Genomic DNA, 25362 nt, shown 5'->3' with positions numbered 1-25362 from the left:
AGTCACTAACCCTAACCCACTCATACAAAACAATATCCCCCTCGTCACTAACCCTAACCCACTCATACAAAACAATGTCCCCCCTAGTCACTAACCCTAACCCACTCATACAAAACAATATCCCCCCTAGTAACTAACCCAAACCCACTCAAACAAAACAATATCCCCCTAGTCACTAACCCTAACCCTAACCCACTCATACAAATCAATATCCCCCTAGTCACTAACACTAACCCACTCATACAAAACAATATCCCCCTTAGTCACTAACCCTAACCCTAACCCACTCATTCAAAACAATATCCCCCCTAGTCACTAACCCTAACCCTAACCCACTCATTCAAAACAATATCCCCCCTAGTCACTAACCCTAACCCACTCATTCAAAACAATATTCCCCCTAGTTACTAACCCTAACCCTAACCCAGTCCTACAAAACAATATCCCCCCTAGTCACTAACCCTAACCCTAACCCACTCAAACAAAACAATATCCCCCTTAGTCACTAACCCTAACCCTAACCCACTCATACAAAACAATATCCCCCCTAGTCACTAACCCTAACCCACTCATACAAAACAATATCCCCCCAAGTTACTAACCCTAACCCCCTCATACAAAACAATATCCCCCCAAGTCACTAACCCTAACCCTAACCCACTCATTCAAAACAATATCCCCCCTAGTCACTAACCCTAACCCTAACCCACTCATTCAAAACAATATCCCCCCTAGTCACTAACCCTAACCCACTCATACAAAACAATATCCCCCCTAGTCACTAACCCTAACCCACTCATACAAAACAATATCCCCCCTAGTCACTAACCCTAACCCTAACCCACTCAATCAAAACAATATCCCCCCTAGTCACTAACCCTAACCCACTCATACAAAACAATATCCCCCTAGTCACTAACCCTAACCCACTCATACAAAACAATATCCCCCCTAGTCACTAACCCTAACCCTAACCCACTCATACACAACAATATCCCCCTAGTCACTAACCCTAACCCTAACCCACTCATACAAAACAATATCCCCCCTAGTCACTAACCCTAACCCTAACCCACTCATACACAACGATATCCCCCTAGTCACTAACCCTAACCCTAACCCACTCATACAAAACAATATCTCCCCTAGTCACTAACCCTAACCCCCTCATACAAAACAATATCCCCCCAAGTCACTAACCCTAACCCTAACCCACTCATTCAAAACAATATCCCCCTAGTCACTAACCCTAACCCTAACCCACTCATTCAAAACAATATCCCCCCTAGTCACTAACCCTAACCCTAACCCACTCATTCAAAACAATATCCCCCCTAGTCACTAACCCTAACCCTAACCCACTCATACAAAACAATATCCCCCCTAGTCACTAACCCTAACCCTAACCCACTTAATCAAAACAATATCCCCCCTAGTCACTAACCCTAACCCTAACCCTAACCCACTCATTCAAAACAATATCCCCCCTAGTCACTAACCCTAACCCACTCATACAAAACAATATCCCCCCTAGTCACTAACCCTAACCCACTTAATCAAAACAATATCCCCCCTAGTCACTAACCCTAACCCACTCATACAAAACAATATCCCCCCTAGTCACTAACCCTAACCCACTCATTCAAAACAATATCCCCCCTAGTCACTAACCCTAACCCACTCATACAAAACAATATCCCCCTAGTCACTAACCCTAACCCTAACCCACTCATACAAAACAATATCCCCCCTAGTCACTAACCCTAACGCACTCATACAAAACAATATCCCCCCTAGTCACTAACCCTAACCCACTCATACAAAACAATATCCCCCCTAGTCACTAACCCTAATCCTAACCCACTCATACAAAACAATATCCCCCCAGTCACTAACACTAACCCACTCATACAAAACAATATCCCCTAGTCACTAACCCTAACCCACTCATACAAAACAATATCCCCCCTAGTCACTAACCCTAACCCACTCATACAAAACAATATCCCCTCTAGTCACTAACCCTAACCCTAACCCACTCATACAAAACAATATCCCCCCTAGTCACTAACCCTAACCCACTCATACATAACAATATCCCCCCTAGTCACTAACCCTAACCCTAACCCACTCATACATAACAATATTCCCCCTAGTCACTAACCCTAACCCTAACCCACTCATACATAACAATATCCCCCCCTAGTCACTAACCCTAACCCACTCATACAAAACAATATCCCCCCTAGTCACTAACCCTAACCCACTCATACAAAACAATATCCCCCCTAGTCACTAACCCTAACCCTAACCCAGTCCTACAAAACAATATCCCCCCCTAGTCACTAACCCTAACCCTAACCCACTCATACAAAACAATATCCCCCTAGTCACTAACCCTAACCCACACATACAAAACAATATCCCCCCTAGTCACTAACCCTAACCCTAACCCACTCATACAAAACAATATCCCCCCTAGCCACTAACCCTAACCCACACATACAAAACAATATCCCCCCTAGTCACTAACCCTAACCCACTCATTCAAAACAATATCCCCCCTAGTCACTAACGCTAACCGACTCCTACAAAACAATATCCCCCCAAGTTACTAACCCTAACCCACTCATACAAAACAATGTCCCCCCTAGTCACTAACCCTAACCCTAACCCACTCATACAAATCAATATCCCCCCTAGTCACTAACACTAACCCACTCATACAAAACAATATCCCCCTTAGTCACTAACCCTAACCCACTCATACAAAACAATATCCCCCCTAGTCACTAACCCAAACCCACTCAAACAAAACAATATCCCCCTAGTCACTAACCCTAACCCTAACCCACTCATACAAATCAATATCCCCCTAGTCACTAACACTAACCCACTCATACAAAACAATATCCCCCTTAGTCACTAACCCTAACCCTAACCCACTCATTCAAAACAATATCCCCCCTAGTCACTAACCCTAACCCACTCATTCAAAACAATATTCCCCCTAGTTACTAACCCTAACCCAGTCCTACAAAACAATATCCCCCCTAGTCACTAACCCTAACCCTAACCCACTCATACAAAACAATATCCCCCCTAGTCACTAACCCTAACCCACTCATACAAAACAATATCCCCCCTAGTCACTAACCCTAACCCACTCATACAAAACAATATCCCCCCTAGTCACTAACCCTAACCCACTCATACAAAACAATATCCCCCCTCGTCACTAACCCTAACCCACTCATACAAAACAATGTCCCCCCTAGTCACTAACCCTAACCCACTCATACAAAACAATATCCCCTCTAGTCACTAACCCTAACCCTAACCCACTCATACAAAACAATATCCCCCCTCGTCACTAACCCTAACCCACTCATACATAACAATATCCCCCCTAGTCACTAACCCTAACCCTAACCCACTCATACAAAACAATATCCCCCCTAGTCACTAACCCTAACCCTAACCCACTCATACAAAACAATATCCCCCCTAGTCACTAACCCTAACCCTAACCCACTCATACAAAACAATATCCCCCGTAGTCACTAACCCTAACCCACTCATACATAACAATATCCCCCCTAGTCACTAACCCTAACCCTAACCCAGTCCTACAAAACAATATCCCCCCTAGTCAATAACCCTAACCCTAACCCACTCATACAAAACAATATCCCCCCTAGTCACTAACCCTAACCCACTCATACATAACAATATCCCCCCTAGTCACTAACCCTAACCCTAACCCAGTCCTACAAAACAATATCCCCCCTAGTCACTAACCCTAACCCACTCATACATAACAATATCCCCCCTAGTCACTAACCCTAACCCTAACCCAGTCCTACAAAACAATATCCCCCCCTAGTCACTAACCCTAACCCTAACCCACTCATACAAAACAATATCCCCCCTAGTCACTAACCCTAACCCACACATACAAAACAATATCCCCCCTAGTCACTAACCCTAACCCTAACCCACTCATGCAAAACAATATCCCGCCTCGTCACTAACCCTATCCCACTCATACAAAACAATATCCCCCCTAGCCACTAAACCTAACCCACTCATACAAAACAATATCCCCCCTAGCCACTAACCCTAACCCTAACCCACTCATTCAAAACAATATCCCCCCTAGTCACTAACGCTAACCGACTCCTACAAAACAATATCCCCCCTAGTCACTAACCCTAACCCTAACCCACTCATACAAATCAATATCCCCCCTAGTCGCTAACACTAACCCACTCATACAAAACAATATCCCCCTTAGTCACTAACCCTAACCCACTCATACAAAACAATATCCCCCCTAGTCACTAACCCAAACCCACTCAAACAAAACAATATCCCCCTAGTCACTAACCCTAACCCTAACCCACTCATACAAATCAATATCCCCCCTAGTCACTAACACTAACCCACTCATACAAAACAATATCCCCCTTAGTCACTAACCCTAACCCTAACCCACTCATTCAAAACAATATCCCCCCTAGTCACTAACCCTAACCCACTCATTCAAAACAATATTCCCCCTAGTTACTAACCCTAACCCTAACCCAGTCCTACAAAACAATATCCCCCTAGTCACTAACCCTAACCCTAACCCACTCATACAAAACAATATCCCCCCTAGTCACTAACCCTAACCCTAACCCAGTCATACAAAACAATATCCCCCCTAGTCACTAACACTAACCCACTCATACAAAACAATATCCCCCTAGTCACTAACCCTAACCCTAACCCACTCATACAAAACAATATCCCCCCTAGTCACTAACCCTAACGCACTCATACAAAACAATATCCCCCTAGTCACTAACCCTAACCCACTCATACAAAACAATATCCCCCCTCGTCACTAACCCTAACCCACTCATACAAAACAATATCCCCCCTAGTCACTAACCCTAACCCACTCATACAAAACAATATCCCCCTAGTCACTAACCCTAACCCACTCATACAAAACAATATCCCCCTAGTCACTAACCCTAACCCACTCATACAAAACAATATCCCCCCTAGTCACTAACCCTAACCCTAACCCACTCATACAAAACAATATCCCCCCTAGTCACTAACCCTAACCCACTTATACAAAACAATATCCCCCTAGTCACTAACCCTAACCCTAACCCACTCATACAAAACAATATCCCCCTAGTCACTAACCCTAACCCACTCATACAAAACAATATCCCCCCTAGTCACTAACCCTAACCCACTCATACAAAACAATATCCCCCCTCGTCACTAACCCTAACCCACTCATACAAAACAATATCCCCCCTAGTCACTAACCCTAACCCACTCATACAAAACAATATCCCCCCCTAGTCACTAACCCTAACGCACTCATACAAAACAATATCCCCCCTAGTCACTAACCCTAACCCACTCATACAAAACAATATCCCCCCCTCGTCACTAACCCTAACCCACTCATACAAAACAATATCCCCCCTAGTCACTAACCCTAACCCACTCATACAAAACAATATCCCCCCCAGTCACTAACCCTAACCCTAACCCACTCATACAAAACAATATCCCCCCTAGTAACTAACCCTAACCCACTCATACAAAACAATATCCCCCCCAGTCACTAACCCTAACCCACTCATACAAAACAATATCCCCCTAGTCACTAACCCTAACCCACTCATACATAACAATATCCCCCCTAGTCACTAACCCCAACCCAGTCCTACAAAACAATATCCCCCTTAGTCACTAACCCTAACCCACTCATACAAAACAATATCCCCCCTAGTCACTAACCCTAACCCACTCATCCAAACCATATCCCCCCCCCCCCAGTCACTAACCCTAACCCACTCATACAAAACAATATCCCCCCTAGCAGGTGGGGAAAAGGACACACTAAGTATGATCCTCCATAGAGGTAACGATTATCAGCTGCCTCCAATTGGGAACCATACACACACACCAAACCGAGACCCATTAAAACCTCACCACTACACTAGCTAGGCCTCGACCCATTAAAACCTCACCACTAAACTAGCTAGGCCTCGACCCATTAAAACCTCACCACTACACTAGCTAGGCCTAGACCCATTAAAACCTCACCACTAAACGAGCTAGGCCTCGACCCATTAAAACCTCACCACTAAACTAGCTAGGCCTAGACCCATTAAAACCTCACCACTACACTAGCTAGGGCTCGACCCATTAAAACCTCACCACTACACTAGCTAGGCCTCGACCCATTAAAACCTCACCACTAAACTAGCTAGGCCTCGACCCATTAAAACCTCACCACTACACTAGCTAGGCCTCGACCCATTAAAACCTCACCACTACACTAGCTAGGCCTCGACCCATTGAAACCTCACCACTACACTAGCTAGGCCTCGACCCATTAAAACCTCACCACTAAACGAGCTAGGCCTCGACCCATTAAAACCTCACCACTAAACTAGCTAGGCCTCGACCCATTAAAACCTCACCACTAAACTAGCTAGGCCTCGACCCATTAAAACCTCACCACTACACTAGCTAGGCCTCGACCCATTAAAACCTCACCACTAAACGAGCTAGGCCTCGACCCATTAAAACCTCACCACTTAACTAGCTAGGCCTCGACCCATTAAAACCTCACCACTACACTAGCTAGGCCTAGACCCATTAAAACCTCACCACTAAACGAGCTAGGCCTCGACCCATTAAAACCTCACCACTAAACTAGCTAGGCCTAGACCCATTAAAACCTCACCACTAAACTAGCTAGGCCTCGACCCATTAAAACCTCACCACTACACTAGCTAGGCCTCGACCCATTAAAACCTCACCACTAAACTAGCTAGGCCTCGACCCATTAAAACCTCACCACTACACTAGCTAGGCCTCGTCCCATTAAAACCTCACCACTACACTAGCTAGGCCTCGACCCATTAAAACCTCACCAATAAACGAGCTAGGCCTAGACCCATTAAAACCTCACCACTAAACGAGCTAGGCCTCGACCCATTAAAACCTCACCACTAAACTAGCTAGGCCTAGACCCATTAAAACCTCACCACTAAACTAGCTAGGCCTCGACCCATTAAAACCTCACCACTACACTAGCTAGGCCTCGACCCATTAAAACCTCACCACTAAACTAGCTAGGCCTCGACCCATTAAAACCTCACCACTACACTAGCTAGGCCTCGTCCCATTAAAACCTCACCACTACACTAGCTAGGCCTCGACCCATTAAAACCTCACCACTAAACGAGCTAGGCCTCGACCCATTAAAACCTCACCACTAAACTAGCTAGGCCTCGACCCATTAAAACCTCACCACTAAACTAGCTAGGCCTCGACCCATTAAAACCTCACCACTAAACTAGCTAGGCCTCGACCCATTAAAACCTCACCACTACACTAGCTAGGCCTAGACCCATTAAAACCTCACCACTACACTAGCTAGGCCTCGACCCATTGAAACCTCACCACTACACTAGCTAGGCCTCGACCCATTAAAACCTCCCCGCCAAACTGGCTAGGCCTAGACCCATTAAAACCTCACGACTAAACTAGCTAGGCCTCGACCCATTAAAACCTCACCACCAAACTGGCTAGGCCTATACCCATTAAAACCTCATGACTAAACTAGCTAGGCCTCGACCCTTTAAAACCTCACCACTATACCAACTTGCCCATCTTCCTCTACTACTCTCTTCACTGTCTCAGCATATGACACCTTCTGCACTACTCTGATTCTGGCAACCTCAACCTACCTCTCTATCAGCAAACACCTCTGGTCTCCAGCCCCATGGGTACCCTTACAGTTAACACACACAGATACTGTACATTCCTTTGTCTTATGTCCTTCTGCTCACTTCTCACTCTCCAGCTCTGGAGCAGCAGGGTTATTCAAGTAGGTGGGTTTAATGCAAAGACACACCAAGCCCAGATGGCCTGGCCCATGGTGGCCCAGGGCTAAACACCCTTGTTTTCGTTCAAAGTGAAAACACCACACAGGAAATGGGGCGGCCCACAACCTGCGGCTTTCTGCTTTAAAGCGGCAATATGCCACTTTTGGGGTGAAGCGACCAAATTCACGTAGAAATGTGAGTTATAAATCTGTCATTCGCATTGAAAGCAAGTCTAAGAAGCGGTAGATGATTGATATTTCTATGTTTCCTGTGTATAAAGTTTGTATTTGCGTCTTTGACTTTGGGTTTTGTCCTCCAGAGTCAAACAGCGGAAATACGATATTTGTGGTTATTTACAGGTTTAGAAGGTACAGGCATTCTCTTCTACACTATACACTGAGTCTACCAAACATTAGGAACACCCCCTAATATTGAGTCATGGAAAGAGCAGGTGTTCTTAATGTTTTGTAGTGCTTGTTTTTTCAAAATGACATCAGAACTATTCAAATTTTTGCAACCAGGAAATGGCGAAGCGATATCTGCATATTGTCTCTCCCGTACAGCATGTACTAGCCTTCCCTCCTGCCATCCCTCTGTCTCTCCCTCCCTCTGTCCCTGTGTTCTCTCACTCTCTCTCTCCCTCTGTCCCTGTGTTCTTTCACTCTGTCTCTCCCTCCCTCTGTCCCTGTGTTCTCTCACACTCTCTCTCTCTGTCCCTGTGTTTTTTCACTCTCTCTCCCTCCCTCTGTCCCTGTGTTCTCTCACTCACTCTCTCCCTCCCTCTGTCCCTGTGTTCTCTCACTCACTCTCTCCCTCCCTCTGTCCCTGTGTTCTCTCACTCTGTCTCTCTCTCTCCCTTTGTCCGTGTTCTCTCACTCTGTCTCTCTCTCTCCCTTTGTCCGTGTTCTCTCACTCTCTCCCTCCCTCTGTCCCTGTGTTCTCTCACTCTCTCTCTCCCTCCCTCTGTCCCTGTGTTCTCTCACTCACTCTCTCTCTGTCCCTGTGTTCTCTCACTCACTCTCTCCCTCCCTCTGTCCCTGTGTTCTCTCACTCACTCTCTCTCTCCCTCTGTCCCTGTGTTCTCTCACTCTGTCTCTCTCTCCCTCTGTCCCTGTGTTCTCTCACTCTCTCTCTCTCCCTCTGTCCCTGTGTTCTCTCACTCTGTCTCTCTCTCTCCCTCTGTCGCCCTGTTCTCTCACTCTGTCTCTCTCTCTCTCTCTGTCCCTGTGTTCTCTCACTCTGTCACTCTCTCCCTGTCCCTGTGTTCTCTCACTCTGTCACTCTCTCCCTCTGTCCCTGTGTTCTCTCACTCTGTCTCTCTCTCCCTCTGTCACTGTTCTCTCACTCACTCTCTCTCTCCCTCTGTCCCTGTGTTCTCTCACTCTCTCTCTCTCCCTCTGTCCCTGTGTTCTTTCACTCTGTCTCTCTCTCCCTCGGTCCCTGTGTTCTCTCACTCTCTCTCTCCCTCCCTCTGTCCCTGTGTTCTCTCACTCTCTCTCTCCCTCCCTCTGTCCCTGTGTTCTCTCACTCACTCTCTCTCTCCCTCTGTCCCTGTGTTCTCTCACTCTCTCCCTCCCTCTGTCCCTGTGTTCTCTCACTCTGTCTCTCTCTCTCCCTCTGTCCGTGTTCTCTCACTCTCTCCCTCCCTCTGTCCCTGTGTTCTCTCACTCTCTCTCCCTCCCTCTGTCCCTGTGTTCTCTCACTCACTCTCTCCCTCCCTCTGTCCCTGTGTTCTCTCACTCACTCTCTCCCTCCCTCTGTCCCTGTGTTCTCTCACTGTCTCTCTCTCCCTCTGTCCCTGTGTTCTCTCACTCTGTCTCTCTCTCTCCCTCTGTTGCCCTGTTCTCTCACTCTGTCACTCTCTCCCTCTGTCCCTGTGTTCTCTCACTCTGTCTCTCTCTCCCTCTGTCACTGTTCTCTTACTCTGTCTCTCTCTCCCTCTGTCCCTGTGTTCTCTCACTCTGTCTCTCTCTCCCTCTGTCCCTGTGTTCTCACTGTCGCTCCCTCCCTCTGTCCCTGTGTTCTCTCACTCTGTCTCTCTCTCCCTCTGTCCCTGTGTTCTCTCACTCTGTCTCTCTCTCCCTCTGTCCCTGTGTTCTCTCACTCTGTCTCTCTCTCTCCCTCTCCCTCTGTCCCTGTGTTCTCTCACTCTGTCTCTCCCTCTGTCCTTGTGTTCTCTCACTGTCTTTCTCTCATGTCTTTCTGCCCTCCACCCCTACAGTACCAGTCTGGACCTGTATGCCAACGTGATGCACTGCCAGTCTCTGCCAGGCGTTCGGACTCGTCACAGGAACATCGACATCATCATCATCAGAGAAAACACTGAGGGAGAATACAGCAGTCTGGAGCACGAGGTGTGTGTGTACGGTGTGTGTGTGTGTGTGGACGTGTTAAACTATACTTGTGGGGACCAGGAAAATGGCACCCATGGTTTAAAATATAATATTTGAATAAGATAATTTGTGAACGACCTGTCCTACAGGCTATTTGTATGAACATTTGAATTAATAAATAACAAAACACAGCTGTTTTCAAGGCGAATCTAGGCCTCTAATTTAGTTTCACCAAGGCATAAACATTTTAAATAATAAATTAAACATGACTGTCTACAAACACAATAATTAGCCAGTCATTTACTTGCCAGGAAAAATAGAAACACCTGATCCACGCATGTGGATTCACAAAGTATTCATACCGCTTGACTTGGGAATTTACAGTACCTTCACAAAGTATTCATACCGCTTGACTTGGGGATTTACAGTACCTTCACAAAGTATTCATACCCCTTGACTTGGGGATTTACAGTACCTTCACAAAGTATTCATACCCCTTGACTTGGGGATTTACAGTGCCTTCACAAAGTATTCACACCGCTTGACTTGGGGATTTACAGTGCGTTCACAAAGTATTCATACCCATTGACTTGGGGATTTACAGTGCCTTCACAAAGTATTCATACTGCTTGACTTGTGGATTTACAGTCCCTTCACAAAGTATTCATACAGCTTGACTTGGGAATTTACAGTGCCTTCACAAAGTATTCACACCGCTTGACTTGGGGAGTTACAGTGCCTTCACAAAGTATTCATACCCATTGACTTGGGGATATACAGTGCCTTCACAAAGTATTAATACCCCTTGACTTGGGGATTTACAGTGCCTTCACATAGTATTCATACCCCTTGACTTGGGGATTTACTGTGCCTTCACAAAGTATCCATAACGCTTGACTTGGGGATTTACAGAGCCTTCACAAACTATTCATACAGCTTGACTTGGGGATTTACAGTGCCTTCACAAAGTATTCATACCGCTTGACTTGGGAATTTACAGTGCCTTCACAAAGTATTCATACCGCTTGACTTGGGGATATACAGTACCTTCACAAAGTATTTATACCGCTTGACTTGGGGATTTACAGTGCCTTCACAAAGTATTCATACCGCTTGACTTGGGGATTTACAGTGCCTTCACAAAGTATTCATACCGCTTGACTTGGGGATTTACAGTACCTTCACAAAGTATTCATACCGCTTGACTTGGGGAGTTACAGTGCCTTCACAAAGTATTCATACCGTTTGACTTGGGGATTTACAGTGCCTTCACCAAGTATTCATACCCCTTGACTTGGGGATTTACAGTGCCTTCACAAAGTATTCATACCGCTTGACTTGGGGATTTACAGTGCCTTCACAAAGTATTCATACCGCTTGACTTGGGGATTTACAGTACCTTCACAAAGTATTCATACCGCTTGACTTGGGGAGTTACAGTGCCTTCACAAAGTATTTAAACCGCTTGACTTGGGGATTTACAGTGCCTTCACAAACTATTCATACCCCTTGACTTGAGGATTTGCAGTGCCTTCACAAACTATTCATACAGCTTGACTTGGGGATTTACAGTGCCTTCACAAAGTATTCATACCCCTTGACTTGGGGATTTACAGTGTCTTCACAAAGTATTCATACCGCTTGACTTGGGGATATACAGAACCTTCACAAAGTATTTATACCGCTTGACTTGGGGATTTACAGTTCCTTCACAAAGCATTCATACAGATTGACTTGGAGAATTACAGTACCTTCTCAAAGTATTCATACCGCTTGACTTGGGGATTTACAGTGCCTTCACAAAGTATTCACACCGCTTGACTTTGGGATTTACAGTTCCTTCACAAACAATTCATACCCCTTGACTTGGGGATTTACAGTGTCTTCACAAAGTATTCATACTGCTTGACTTGTGGATTTACAATGCCTTCATAAAGAATTCATACCGCTTGACTTGGGGATTTACAGTACCTTCACAAAGTATTCATACCGCTTAACTTGGGGATTTACAGTCCCTTCACAAAATATTCATACCCCTTACTTGGTGATTTACAGTGCCTTCACAAAATATTCATACCGCTTGACTTGGGGATTTACAGTGCCTTCACAAAGTATTCATTCCCCTTGACGTGGGGATTTACAGTGCCTTCACAAATTATTCATACTGCTTGACTTGTGGATTTACAGTCCCTTCACAATGTATTCATACCGCTTGACTTGGGAATTTACAGTGCCTTCACAAAGTATTCACACCGCTTGACTTGGGGATTTACTGTGCCTTCACAAAGTATTCATACCCCTTGACTTGAGGATGTGCAGTGCTTTCACAAACTATTCATACCCCTTGACTTGGGGATTTACAGTACCTTCACAAAGTATTCATACAGATTGACTTGGAGATTTACAGTACCTTCACAAAGTATTCATACCCCTTGACTTGGGGATTTACAGTACCTTCACAAAGTATTCATACCGCTTGACTTGGGGATTTACAGTGCCTTCACAAAGTATTCATACCACTTGACTTGGGGATTTACAGTACCTTCACAAAGTATTCATACAGCTTGACTTGGAGATTTACAGTACCTTCACAAAGTATTCATACCCCTTGACTTGGGGATTTACAGTACCTTCACAAAGTATTCATACCCCTTGACTTGGGGATTTACAGTACCTTCACAAAGTATTCATACCGCTTGACTTGGGGATTTACAGTGCCTTCACAAAGTATTCATACCGCTTGACTTGGGGATTTACAGTGCCTTCACAAAGTATTCATACCGCTTGACTTGGGGATTTACAGTGCATTCACAAAGTATTCATACCACTGGACTTGGGGATTTACAGTACCTTCACAAAGTATTCATACCCATTGACTTGGGGATTTACAGTGCCTTCATAAAGTATTCATACAGCTTGACTTGGGGATTTACAGTGCCTTCACAAACTATTCATACCGCTTGACTTGGGTATTTACAGTGCCTTCTCAAAGTATTCATACCGCTTGACTTGGGGATTTACAGTGCCTTCACAAAGTATTCACACCGCTTGACTTTGGGATTTACAGTTCCTTCACAAAGTATTTATACCGCTTGACTTGGGGATTTACAGTGCCTTCACAAAGTATCCATACCGCTTGACCTGGGGATTTAGAGTGCCTTCACAAAGTATTCATACCGCTTGACTTGGGGATTTACAGTGCCTTCACAAAGTATTCACACCGCTTGACTTTGCGATTTACAGTACCTTCACAAAGTATTCATACCCCTTGACTTGGGGATTTACAGTACCTTCACAAAGTATTCATACCCATTGACTTGGGGATTTACAGTGCCTTCATAAAGTATTCATACAGCTTGACTTGGGGATTTACAGTGCCTTCACAAACTATTCATACCGCTTGACTTGGGTATTTACAGTGCCTTCTCAAAGTATTCATACCGCTTGACTTGGGGATTTACAGTGCCTTCACAAAGTATTCACACCGCTTGACTTTGGGATTTACAGTTCCTTCAAAAAGTATTCATACCGCTTGACTTGTGGATTTACAATGCCTTCATAAAGTATTCATACAGCTTGACTTGGGGATTTACAGTACCTTCACAAAGTATTCATACCGCTTAACTTGGGGATTTACAGTCCCTTCACAAAATATTCATACCCCTTACTTGGTGATTTACAGTGCCTTCACAAAATATTCATACCGCTTGACTTGGGGAGTTACAGTGCCTTCACAAAGTAATCATACCCATTGACTTGGGGATTTACAGTGCCTTCACAAAGTATTCATTCCCCTTGACGTGGGGATTTACAGTGCCTTCACAAATTATTCATACTGCTTGACTTGTGGATTTACAGTCCCATCACAATGTATTCATACCGCTTGACTTGGGAATTTACAGTGCCTTCACAAAATATTCACACCGGTTGACTTGGGGATTTACTGTGCCTTCACAAAGTATTCATACCCCTTGACTTGAGGATTTACAGTGCCTTCACAAACTATTCATACAGCTTGACTTGGGGATTTACAGTGCCTTCACAAAGTATTCATACAGCTTGACTTGGGGATTTACAGTGCCTTCACAAACAATTCATACAGCTTGACTTGTGTATTTACAGTGCCTTCTCAAAGTATTCATACCGCTTGACTTGGGGATTTACAGTGCCTTCACAAAGTATTCATACCACTTGACTTGGGGATTTAGAGTACCTTCACAAAGTATTCATACCCCTTGACTTGGGGATTTTCAGTACCTTCACAAAGTATTCATACAGCTTGACTTTGGGATTTACAGTTCCTTCACAAAGTATTCATACCCCTTGACTTGGGGATTTACAGTACCTTCACAAAGTATTCATACAGCTTGACTTGGAGATTTACAGTACCTTCACAAAGTATTCATACCCCTTGACTTGGGGATTTACAGTGCCTTCATAAAGTTTTCATACAGCTTGACTTGGGGATTTACAGTGCCTTCACAAAGTATTCATATCACTTGAATTGGGGATTTACAGTGCCTTCCCAAAGTATTCCTACCCCTTTACTTGGGGATTTACAGTGCCTTCACAAAGTATTCATACTGCTTGACTTGTGGATTTACAGTCCCTTCACAAAGTATTCATACCACTTGACTTGGAGATTTACAGTGCCTTCACAAAGTATTCACACCGCTTGACTTGGGGATTTACAGTGCCTTAACAAAGTATTCATACACCTTGATGTGGGGATTTACAGTACCTTCACAAACTATTCATACAGCTTGACTTGGGGATTTACAGTGCCTTCACAAAGTATTCATACAGCTTGACTTGGGGATTTACAATGCCTTCACAAACTATTCATACAGCTTGACTTGGGGATTTACAGTGCCTTCACAAACTATTCATACAGCTTGACTTGGGGATTTACAGTGCCTTCAAAAAGTATTCATTCCCCTTGACGTGTGGATTTACAGTGCCTTCACAAATTATTCATACTGCTTGACTTGTGGATTTACAGTCCCATCACAATGTATTCACACCGCTTGACTTGGGGATTTACTGTGCCTTCACAAAGTATTCATACCCCTTGACTTGAGGATTTGCAGTGCCTTCACAAACTATTCATACAGCTTGACTTGGGAATTTACAGTGTCTTCACAAAGTATTCATACCGCTTGACTTGGGGATATACAGAACCTTCACAAAGTATTTATACCGCTTGACTTGGGGATTTACAGTGCCTTCACAAAGTATCCATACCGCTTGACCTGGGGATTTAGAGTGCCTTCACAAACTATTCATACAGCTTGACTTGGGGATTTACAGTGCCTTCACAAACAATTCATACAGCTTGACTTGGGTATTTACAGTGCCTTCTCAAAGTATTCATACCGCTTGACTTGGGGATTTACAGTGCCTTCACAAAGTATTCATACCACTTGACTTGGGGATTTACAGTGCCTTCACCAAGTATTCATACCGCTTGACTTGGGGATTTACAGTGCCTTCACAAAGTATTCATACCGCTTGACTTTGGGATTTACAGTTCCTTCACAAAGTATTCATACCCCTTGACTTGGGGATTTACAGTACCTTCACAAAGTATTCATACAGCTTGACTTGGGGATTTACAGTGCCTTCATAAAGTTTTCATACAGCTTGACTTGGGGATTTACAGTACCTTCACAAAGTATTCATATCACTTGAATTGGGGATTTACAGTGCCTTCCCAAAGTATTCCTACCCCTTTACTTGGGGATTTACAGTGCCTTCACAAAGTATTCATACTGCTTGACTTGTGGATTTACAGTCCCTTCACAAAGTATTCATACCACTTGACTTGGAGATTTACAGTGCCTTCACAAAGTATTCACACCGCTTGACTTGGGGATTTACAGTGCCTTCACAAAGTATTCATACACCTTGATGTGGGGATTTACAGTACCTTCACAAACTATTCATACAGCTTGACTTGGGGATTTACAGTGCCTTCACAAAGTATTCATACAGCTTGACTTGGGGATTTACCGTGCCTTCACAAAGTATTCATACAGCTTGACTTGGGGATTTACAGTGCCTTCACAAAGTATTCATACCGCTTGACTTGGGGATTTACAGTGCCTTCACAAAGTATTCATACCGCTTGACTTGTGGATTTACAGTGCCTTCACAAAGTATTCACAACGCTTGACTTGGAGATTTACAGTGCCTTCACAAAGTATTCCTACCCCTTTACTTGGGGATTTACAGTGCCTTCACAAAGTATTCATACTGCTTGACTTGTGGATTTACAGTGCCTTCAAAGTATTCATACCGCTTGACTTGGGGATTTACAGTGCCTTCACAAAGTATTCACACCGCTTGACTTGGGGATTTACAGTACCTTCACAAAGTATTCATACCCCTTGACTTGGGGATTTACAGTACCTTCACAAAGTATTCATACCGCTTGACTTGGGGATTTACAGTGCCTTCACAAAGTATTCATACCACTTGAATTGGGGATTTACAGTACCTTCACAAAGTATTCATACCCATTGACTTGGGGATTTACAGTGCCTTCATAAAGTATTCATACAGCTCGACTTGGGGATTTACAGTGCCTTCACAAACTATTCATACCGCTTGACTTGGGTATTTACAGTGCCTTCTCAAAGTATTCATACCGCTTGACTTGGGGATTTACAGTGCCTTCACAAAGTATTCACACCGCTTGACTTTGGGATTTACAGTTCCTTCACAAAGTATTCATACCCCTTGACTTGTGGATTTACAATGCCTTCATAAAGTATTCATACAGCTTGACTTGGGGATTTACAGTACCTTCACAAAGTATTCATACCGCTTAACTTGGGGATTTACAGTCCCTTCACAAAATATTCATACCCCTTACTTGGTGATTTACAGTGCCTTCACAAAATATTCATACCGCTTGACTTGGGGAGTTACAGTGCCTTCACAGAGTAATCATACCCATTGACTTGGGGATTTACAGTGCCTTCACAAAGAATTCATACTGCTTGACTTGTGGATTTACAGTCCCATCACAATGTATTCATACCGCTTGACTTGGGAATTTACAGTGCCTTCACAAAATATTCACACCGCTTGACTTGGGGATTTACTGTGCCTTCACAAAGTATTCATACCCCTTGACTTGAGGATTTGCAGTGCCTTCACAAACTATTCATACAGCTTGACTTGGGGATTTACAGTGCCTTCACAAAGTATTCATACTGCTTGACTTGGGAATTTACAGTGTCTTCACAAAGTATTCATACCGCTTGACTTGGGGATATACAGAACCTTCACAAAGTATTTATACCGCTTGACTTGGGGATTTACAGTGCCTTCACAAAGTATCCATACCGCTTGACCTGGGGATTTAGAGTGCCTTCACAAACTATTCATACAGCTTGACTTGGGGATTTACAGTGCCTTCACAAACAATTCATACCGCTTGACTTGGGTATTTACAGTGCCTTCACAAAGTATTCATACCACTTGACTTGGGGATTTACAGTGCCTTCACCAAGTATTCATACCGCTTGACTTGGGGATTTACAGTGCCTTCACAAAGTATTCATACCGCTTGACTTTGGGATTTACAGTTCCTTCACAAAGTATTCATACCCCTTGACTTGGGGATTTACAGTACCTTCACAAAGTATTCATACAGCTTGACTTGGGGATTTACAGTGCCTTCATAAAGTTTTCATACAGCTTGACTTGGGGATTTACAGTGCCTTCACAAAGTATTCATATCACTTGAATTGGGGATTTACAGTGCCTTCCCAAAGTATTCCTACCCCTTTACTTGGGGATTTACAGTGCCTTCACAAAGTATTCATACTGCTTGACTTGTGGATTTACAGTCCCTTCACAAAGTATTCATACCACTTGACTTGGAGATTTACAGTGCCTTCACAAAGTATTCACACCGCTTGACTTGGGGATTTACAGTGCCTTCACAAAGTATTCATACACCTTGATGTGGGGATTTACAGTACCTTCACAAACTATTCATACAGCTTGACTTGGGGATTTACAGTGCCTTCACAAAGTATTCATACAGCTTGACTTGGGGATTTACAGTGCCTTCACAAAGTATTCATACAGCTTGACTTGGGGATTTACAGTGCCTTCACAAAGTATTCATACCGCTTGACTTGGGGATTTACAGTGCCTTCACAAAGTATTCACAACGCTTGACTTGGAGATTTACAGTGCCTTCACAAAGTATTCCTACCCCTTTACTTGGGGATTTACAGTGCCTTCACAAAGTATTCAACTGCTTGACTTGTGGATTTACATACTCAAAGTATTCATACCGCTTGACTTGGGGATTTACAGTGCCTTCACAAAGTATTCACACCGCTTGACTTGGGGATTTACAGTGCCTTCACAAAGTATTCATACCCCTTGACTTGGGATTTACAGTACCTTCACAAAGTATTCATACCGCTTGACTTGGGGATTTACAGTGCCTTCACAAAGTATTCATACCACTTGACTTGGGGATTTACAGTACCTTCACAAAGTATTCATACCCATTGACTTGGGGATTTACAGTGCCTTCATAAAGTATTCATACAGCTTGACTTGGGGATTTACAGTGCCTTCACAAAGTATTCATACTGCTTGACTTGGGTATTTACAGTGCCTTCTCAAAGTATTCATACCGCTTGACTTGGGGATTTACAGTGCCTTCACAAAGTATTCACACCGCTTGACTTTGGGATTTACAGTTCCTTCACAAAGTATTCATACCCCTTGACTTGTGGATTTACAATGCCTTCATAAAGTATTCATACAGCTTGACTTGGGGATTTACAGTCCCTTCACAAAATATTCATACCCCTTACTTGGTGATTTACAGTGCCTTCACAAAATATTCATACCGCTTGACTTGGTGATTTACAGTGCCTTCACAAAATATTCATACCGCTTGACTTGGGGAGTTACAGTGCCTTCACAGAGTAATCATACCGCTTGACTTGGGGATTTACAGTGCCTTCACAAAGTATTCATACTGCTTGACTTGTGGATTTACAGTCCCATCACAATGTATTCATACCGCTTGACTTGGGAATTTACAGTGCCTTCACAAAATATTCACACCGCTTGACTTGGGGATTTACTGTGCCTTCACAAAGTATTCATACCCCTTGACTTGAGGATTTGCAGTGCCTTCACAAACTATTCATACAGCTTGACTTGGGGATTTACAGTGCCTTCACAAAGTATTCATACTGCTTGACTTGGGAATTTACAGTGTCTTCACAAAGTATTCATACCGCTTGACTTGGGGATATACAGAACCTTCACAAAGTATTTATACCGCTTGACTTGGGGATTTACAGTGCCTTCACAAAGTATCCATACCGCTTGACCTGGGGATTTAGAGTGCCTTCACAAACTATTCATACAGCTTGACTTGGGGATTTACAGTGCCTTCACAAACAATTCATACCGCTTGACTTGGGTATTTACAGTGCCTTCTCAAAGTATTCATACCGCTTGACTTGGGGATTTACAGTGCCTTCACAAAGTATTCATACCACTTGACTTGGGGATTTACAGTGCCTTCACCAAGTATTCATACCGCTTGACTTGGGGATTTACAGTGCCTTCACAAAGTATTCATACCGCTTGACTTTGGGATTTACAGTTCCTTCACAAAGTATTCATACCCCTTGACTTGGGGATTTACAGTACCTTCACAAAGTATTCATACAGCTTGACTTGGGGATTTAGAGTGCCTTCACAAACTATTCATACAGCTTGACTTGGGGATTTACAGTGCCTTCACAAAGTATTCACAACGCTTGACTTGGAGATTTACAGTGCCTTCACAAAGTATTCCTACCCCTTTACTTGGGGATTTACAGTGCCTTCACAAAGTATTCATACTGCTTGACTTGTGGATTTACAGTGCCTTCAAAGTATTCATACCGCTTGACTTGGGGATTTACAGTGCCTTCACAAAGTATTCACACCGCTTGACTTGGGGATTTACAGTACCTTCACAAAGGAGTCAATCACCACCTTCCGGAGACACCTGAAACCCCACCTCTTCAAGGAATACCTAGGATAAGATAAGTAATCCTTCTCACCCCCCTTAATGATTTAGATGCACTATTGTAAAGTGGCTGTTCCACTGGATGTCAGAAGGTGAATTCACCAATTTGTAAGTCGCTCTGGATAAGAGCGTCTGCTAAATGACTTAAATGTAATGTAAATGTACCCCTTGACTTGGAGATTTACAGTGCCTTCACAAAGTATTCCTACCCCTTTACTTGGGGATTTACAGTGCCTTCACAAAGTATTCATACTGCTTGACTTGTGGATTTACAGTGCCTTCAAAGTATTCATACCGCTTGACTTGGGGATTTACAGTGCCTTCACAAAGTATTCACACCGCTTGACTTGGGGATTTACAGTACCTTCACAAAGTATTCATACCCCTTGACTTGGGGATTTACAGTACCTTCACAAAGTATTCATACCGCTTGACTTGGGGATTTACAGTGCCTTCACAAAGTATTCATACCACTTGACTTGGGGATTTACAGTACCTTCACAAAGTATTCATACCCATTGACTTGGGGATTTACAGTGCCTTCATAAAGTATTCATACAGCTTGACTTGGGGATTTACAGTGCCTTCACAAAGTATTCATACTGCTTGACTTGGGTATTTACAGTGCCTTCTCAAAGTATTCATACCGCTTGACTTGGGGATTTACAGTGCCTTCACAAAGTATTCACACCGCTTGACTTTGGGATTTACAGTTCCTTCACAAAGTATTCATACCCCTTGACTTGTGGATTTACAATGCCTTCATAAAGTATTCATACAGCTTGACTTGGGGATTTACAGTCCCTTCACAAAATATTCATACCCCTTACTTGGTGATTTACAGTGCCTTCACAAAATATTCATACCGCTTGACTTGGGGAGTTACAGTGCCTTCACAGAGTAATCATACCCATTGACTTGGGGATTTACAGTGCCTTCACAAAGTATTCATACAGCTTGACTTGGGGATTTACAGTGCCTTCACAAACTATTCATACCGCTTGACTTGGGTATTTACAGTGCCTTCTCAAAGTATTCATACCGCTTGACTTGGGGATTTACAGTGCCTTCACAAAGTATTCACACCGCTTGACTTTGGGATTTACAGTTCCTTCACAAAGTATTCATACCCCTTGACTTGTGGATTTACAATGCCTTCATAAAGTATTCATACAGCTTGACTTGGGGATTTACAGTACCTTCACAAAGTATTCATACCGCTTAACTTGGGGATTTACAGTCCCTTCACAAAATATTCATACCCCTTACTTGGTGATTTACAGTGCCTTCACAAAATATTCATACCGCTTGACTTGGGGAGTTACAGTGCCTTCACAGAGTAATCATACCGCTTGACTTGGGGATTTACAGTGCCTTCACAAAGTATTCATACTGCTTGACTTGTGGATTTACAGTCCCATCACAATGTATTCATACCGCTTGACTTGGGAATTTACAGTGCCTTCACAAAATATTCACACCGCTTGACTTGGGGATTTACTGTGCCTTCACAAAGTATTCATACCCCTTGACTTGAGGATTTGCAGTGCCTTCACAAACTATTCATACAGCTTGACTTGGGGATTTACAGTGCCTTCACAAAGTATTCATACTGCTTGACTTGGGAATTTACAGTGTCTTCACAAAGTATTCATACCGCTTGACTTGGGGATATACAGAACCTTCACAAAGTATTTATACCGCTTGACTTGGGGATTTACAGTGCCTTCACAAAGTATCCATACCGCTTGACCTGGGGATTTAGAGTGCCTTCACAAACTATTCATACAGCTTGACTTGGGGATTTACAGTGCCTTCACAAACAATTCATACCGCTTGACTTGGGTATTTACAGTGCCTTCTCAAAGTATTCATACCGCTTGACTTGGGGATTTACAGTGCCTTCACAAAGTATTCATACCACTTGACTTGGGGATTTACAGTGCCTTCACCAAGTATTCATACCGCTTGACTTGGGGATTTACAGTGCCTTCACAAAGTATTCATACCGCTTGACTTTGGGATTTACAGTTCCTTCACAAAGTATTCATACCCCTTGACTTGGGGATTTACAGTACCTTCACAAAGTATTCATACAGCTTGACTTGGGGATTTAGAGTGCCTTCACAAACTATTCATACAGCTTGACTTGGGGATTTACAGTGCCTTCACAAAGTATTCACAACGCTTGACTTGGAGATTTACAGTGCCTTCACAAAGTATTCCTACCCCTTTACTTGGGGATTTACAGTGCCTTCACAAAGTATTCATACTGCTTGACTTGTGGATTTACAGTGCCTTCAAAGTATTCATACCGCTTGACTTGGGGATTTACAGTGCCTTCACAAAGTATTCACACCGCTTGACTTGGGGATTTACAGTACCTTCACAAAGGAGTCAATCACCACCTTCCGGAGACACCTGAAACCCCACCTCTTCAAGGAATACCTAGGATAAGATAAGTAATCCTTCTCACCCCCCCCCCCCCCTTAATGATTTAGATGCACTATTGTAAAGTGGCTGTTCCACTGGATGTCAGAAGGTGAATTCACCAATTTGTAAGTCGCTCTGGATAAGAGCGTCTGCTAAATGACTTAAATGTAATGTAAATGTACCCCTTGACTTGGGGATTTACAGTACCTTCACAAAGTATTCAGACCGCTTGACTTGGGGATTTACAGTGCCTTCACAAAGTATTCATACCACTTGACTTGGGGATTTACAGTACCTTCACAAAGTATTCATACCCATTGACTTGGGGATTTACAGTGCCTTCATAAAGTATTCATACAGCTTGACTTGGGGATTTACAGTGCCTTCACAAAGTATTCATACTGCTTGACTTGGGTATTTACAGTGCCTTCTCAAAGTATTCATACCGCTTGACTTGGGGATTTACAGTGCCTTCACAAAGTATTCACACCGCTTGACTTTGGGATTTACAGTTCCTTCACAAAGTATTCATACCCCTTGACTTGTGGATTTACAATGCCTTCATAAAGTATTCATACAGCTTGACTTGGGGATTTACAGTCCCTTCACAAAATATTCATACCCCTTACTTGGTGATTTACAGTGCCTTCACAAAATATTCATACCGCTTGACTTGGGGAGTTACAGTGCCTTCACAGAGTAATCATACCCATTGACTTGGGGATTTACAGTGCCTTCACAAAGTATTCATACTGCTTGACTTGTGGATTTACAGTCCCATCACAATGTATTCATACCGCTTGACTTGGGAATTTACAGTGCCTTCACAAAATATTCACACCGCTTGACTTGGGGATTTACTGTGCCTTCACAAAGTATTCATACCCCTTGACTTGAGGATTTGCAGTGCCTTCACAAACTATTCATACAGCTTGACTTGGGGATTTACAGTGCCTTCACAAAGTATTCATACTGCTTGACTTGGGAATTTACAGTGTCTTCACAAAGTATTCATACCGCTTGACTTGGGGATATACAGAACCTTCACAAAGTATTTATACCGCTTGACTTGGGGATTTACAGTGCCTTCACAAAGTATCCATACCGCTTGACCTGGGGATTTAGAGTGCCTTCACAAACTATTCATACAGCTTGACTTGGGGATTTACAGTGCCTTCACAAACAATTCATACCGCTTGACTTGGGTATTTACAGTGCCTTCTCAAAGTATTCATACCGCTTGACTTGGGGATTTACAGTGCCTTCACAAAGTATTCATACCACATGACTTGGGGATTTACAGTACCTTCACAAAGTATTCATACCCCTTGACTTGGGGATTTTCAGTACCTTCACAAAGTATTCATACCGCTTGACTTTGGGATTTACAGTTCCTTCACAAAGTATTCATACCCCTTGACTTGGGGATTTACAGTACCTTCACAAAGTATTCATACAGCTTGACTTGGAGATTTACAGTACCTTCACAAAGTATTCATACCCCTTGACTTGGGGATTTACAGTGCCTTCATAAAGTATTCATACAGCTTGACTTGGGGATTTACAGTGCCTTCACAAAGTATTCATATCACTTGAATTGGGGATTTACAGTGCCTTCCCAAAGTATTCCTACCCCTTTACTTGGGGATTTACAGTGCCTTCACAAAGTATTCATACTGCTTGACTTGTGGATTTACAGTCCCTTCACAAAGTATTCATACCACTTGACTTGGAGATTTACAGTGCCTTCACAAGGTATTCACACCGCTTGACTTGGGGATTTACAGTGCCTTCACAAAGTATTCATACACCTTGATGTGGGGATTTACAGTACCTTCACAAACTATTCATACAGCTTGACTTGGGGATTTACAGTGCCTTCACAAAGTATTCATACAGTTTGACTTGGGGATTTACAGTGCCTTCACAAACTATTCATACAGCTTGACTTGGGGATTTACAGTGCCTTCACAAAGTATTCATGCCGCTTGACTTGGGGATTTACAGTGCCTTCACAAAGTATTCATACCGCTTGACTTGTGGATTTACAGTGCCTTCACAAAGTATTCACACCGCTTGACTTGGAGATTTACAGTACCTTCACAAAGTATTCCTACCCCTTTACTTGGGGATTTACAGTGCCTTCACAAAGTATTCATACTGCTTGACTTGTGGATTTACAGTGCCTTCACAAAGTATCCATACCGCTTGACTTGGGGAGTTACAGAGCCTTCACAAAGTATTCCTACCCCTTGACTTGGGGATTTACAGTGCCTTCACAAAGTATTCATACCCCTTGATGTGGGGATTTACAGTACCTTCACAAAGTATTCCTACCCCTTGACTTGGGGATTTACAGTGCCTTCACAAAGTATTCATACCCCTTGATGTGGGGATTTACAGTACCTTCACAAAGTATTCATACTGCTTGACTTGTGGATTTACAGTGCCTTCACAAAGTATTCATACTGCTTGACTTGTGGATTTACAGTGCCTTCACAAAGTATTCATACCGCTTGACTTGGGGATTTACAGTGCCTTCACCAAGTATTCATACCCCTTGACTTGGGGATTTACAGTGCCTTCACCAAGTATTCACACCGCCTGACTTGGG

The 25362-nt window shown here is 43.4% G+C and overlaps 1 protein-coding gene across 1 annotated transcript in view; it reads left to right on the top strand.

The window, feature by feature from the left end:
- The window catches only part of LOC135503816 (isocitrate dehydrogenase [NAD] subunit gamma, mitochondrial-like), a 64737-nt gene that overhangs the window by 23865 nt on the left and 15510 nt on the right, over positions 1 to 25362 (top strand). Inside the window, exon 5 of the mRNA XM_064921953.1 lies at positions 10138 to 10270. Coding sequence (XP_064778025.1) covers positions 10138 to 10270 — 133 coding nt within the window. The remainder of the gene's footprint in view (positions 1 to 10137; positions 10271 to 25362) is intronic.

This window comes from Oncorhynchus masou, chromosome 18 (assembly GCF_036934945.1).
Source record: "Oncorhynchus masou masou isolate Uvic2021 chromosome 18, UVic_Omas_1.1, whole genome shotgun sequence".
NCBI lineage: Eukaryota > Metazoa > Chordata > Actinopteri > Salmoniformes > Salmonidae > Oncorhynchus > Oncorhynchus masou.
The sequence above is the reverse complement of the archived record's forward strand: the minus strand, read 5'-3'. Positions and strand labels throughout refer to the sequence as shown.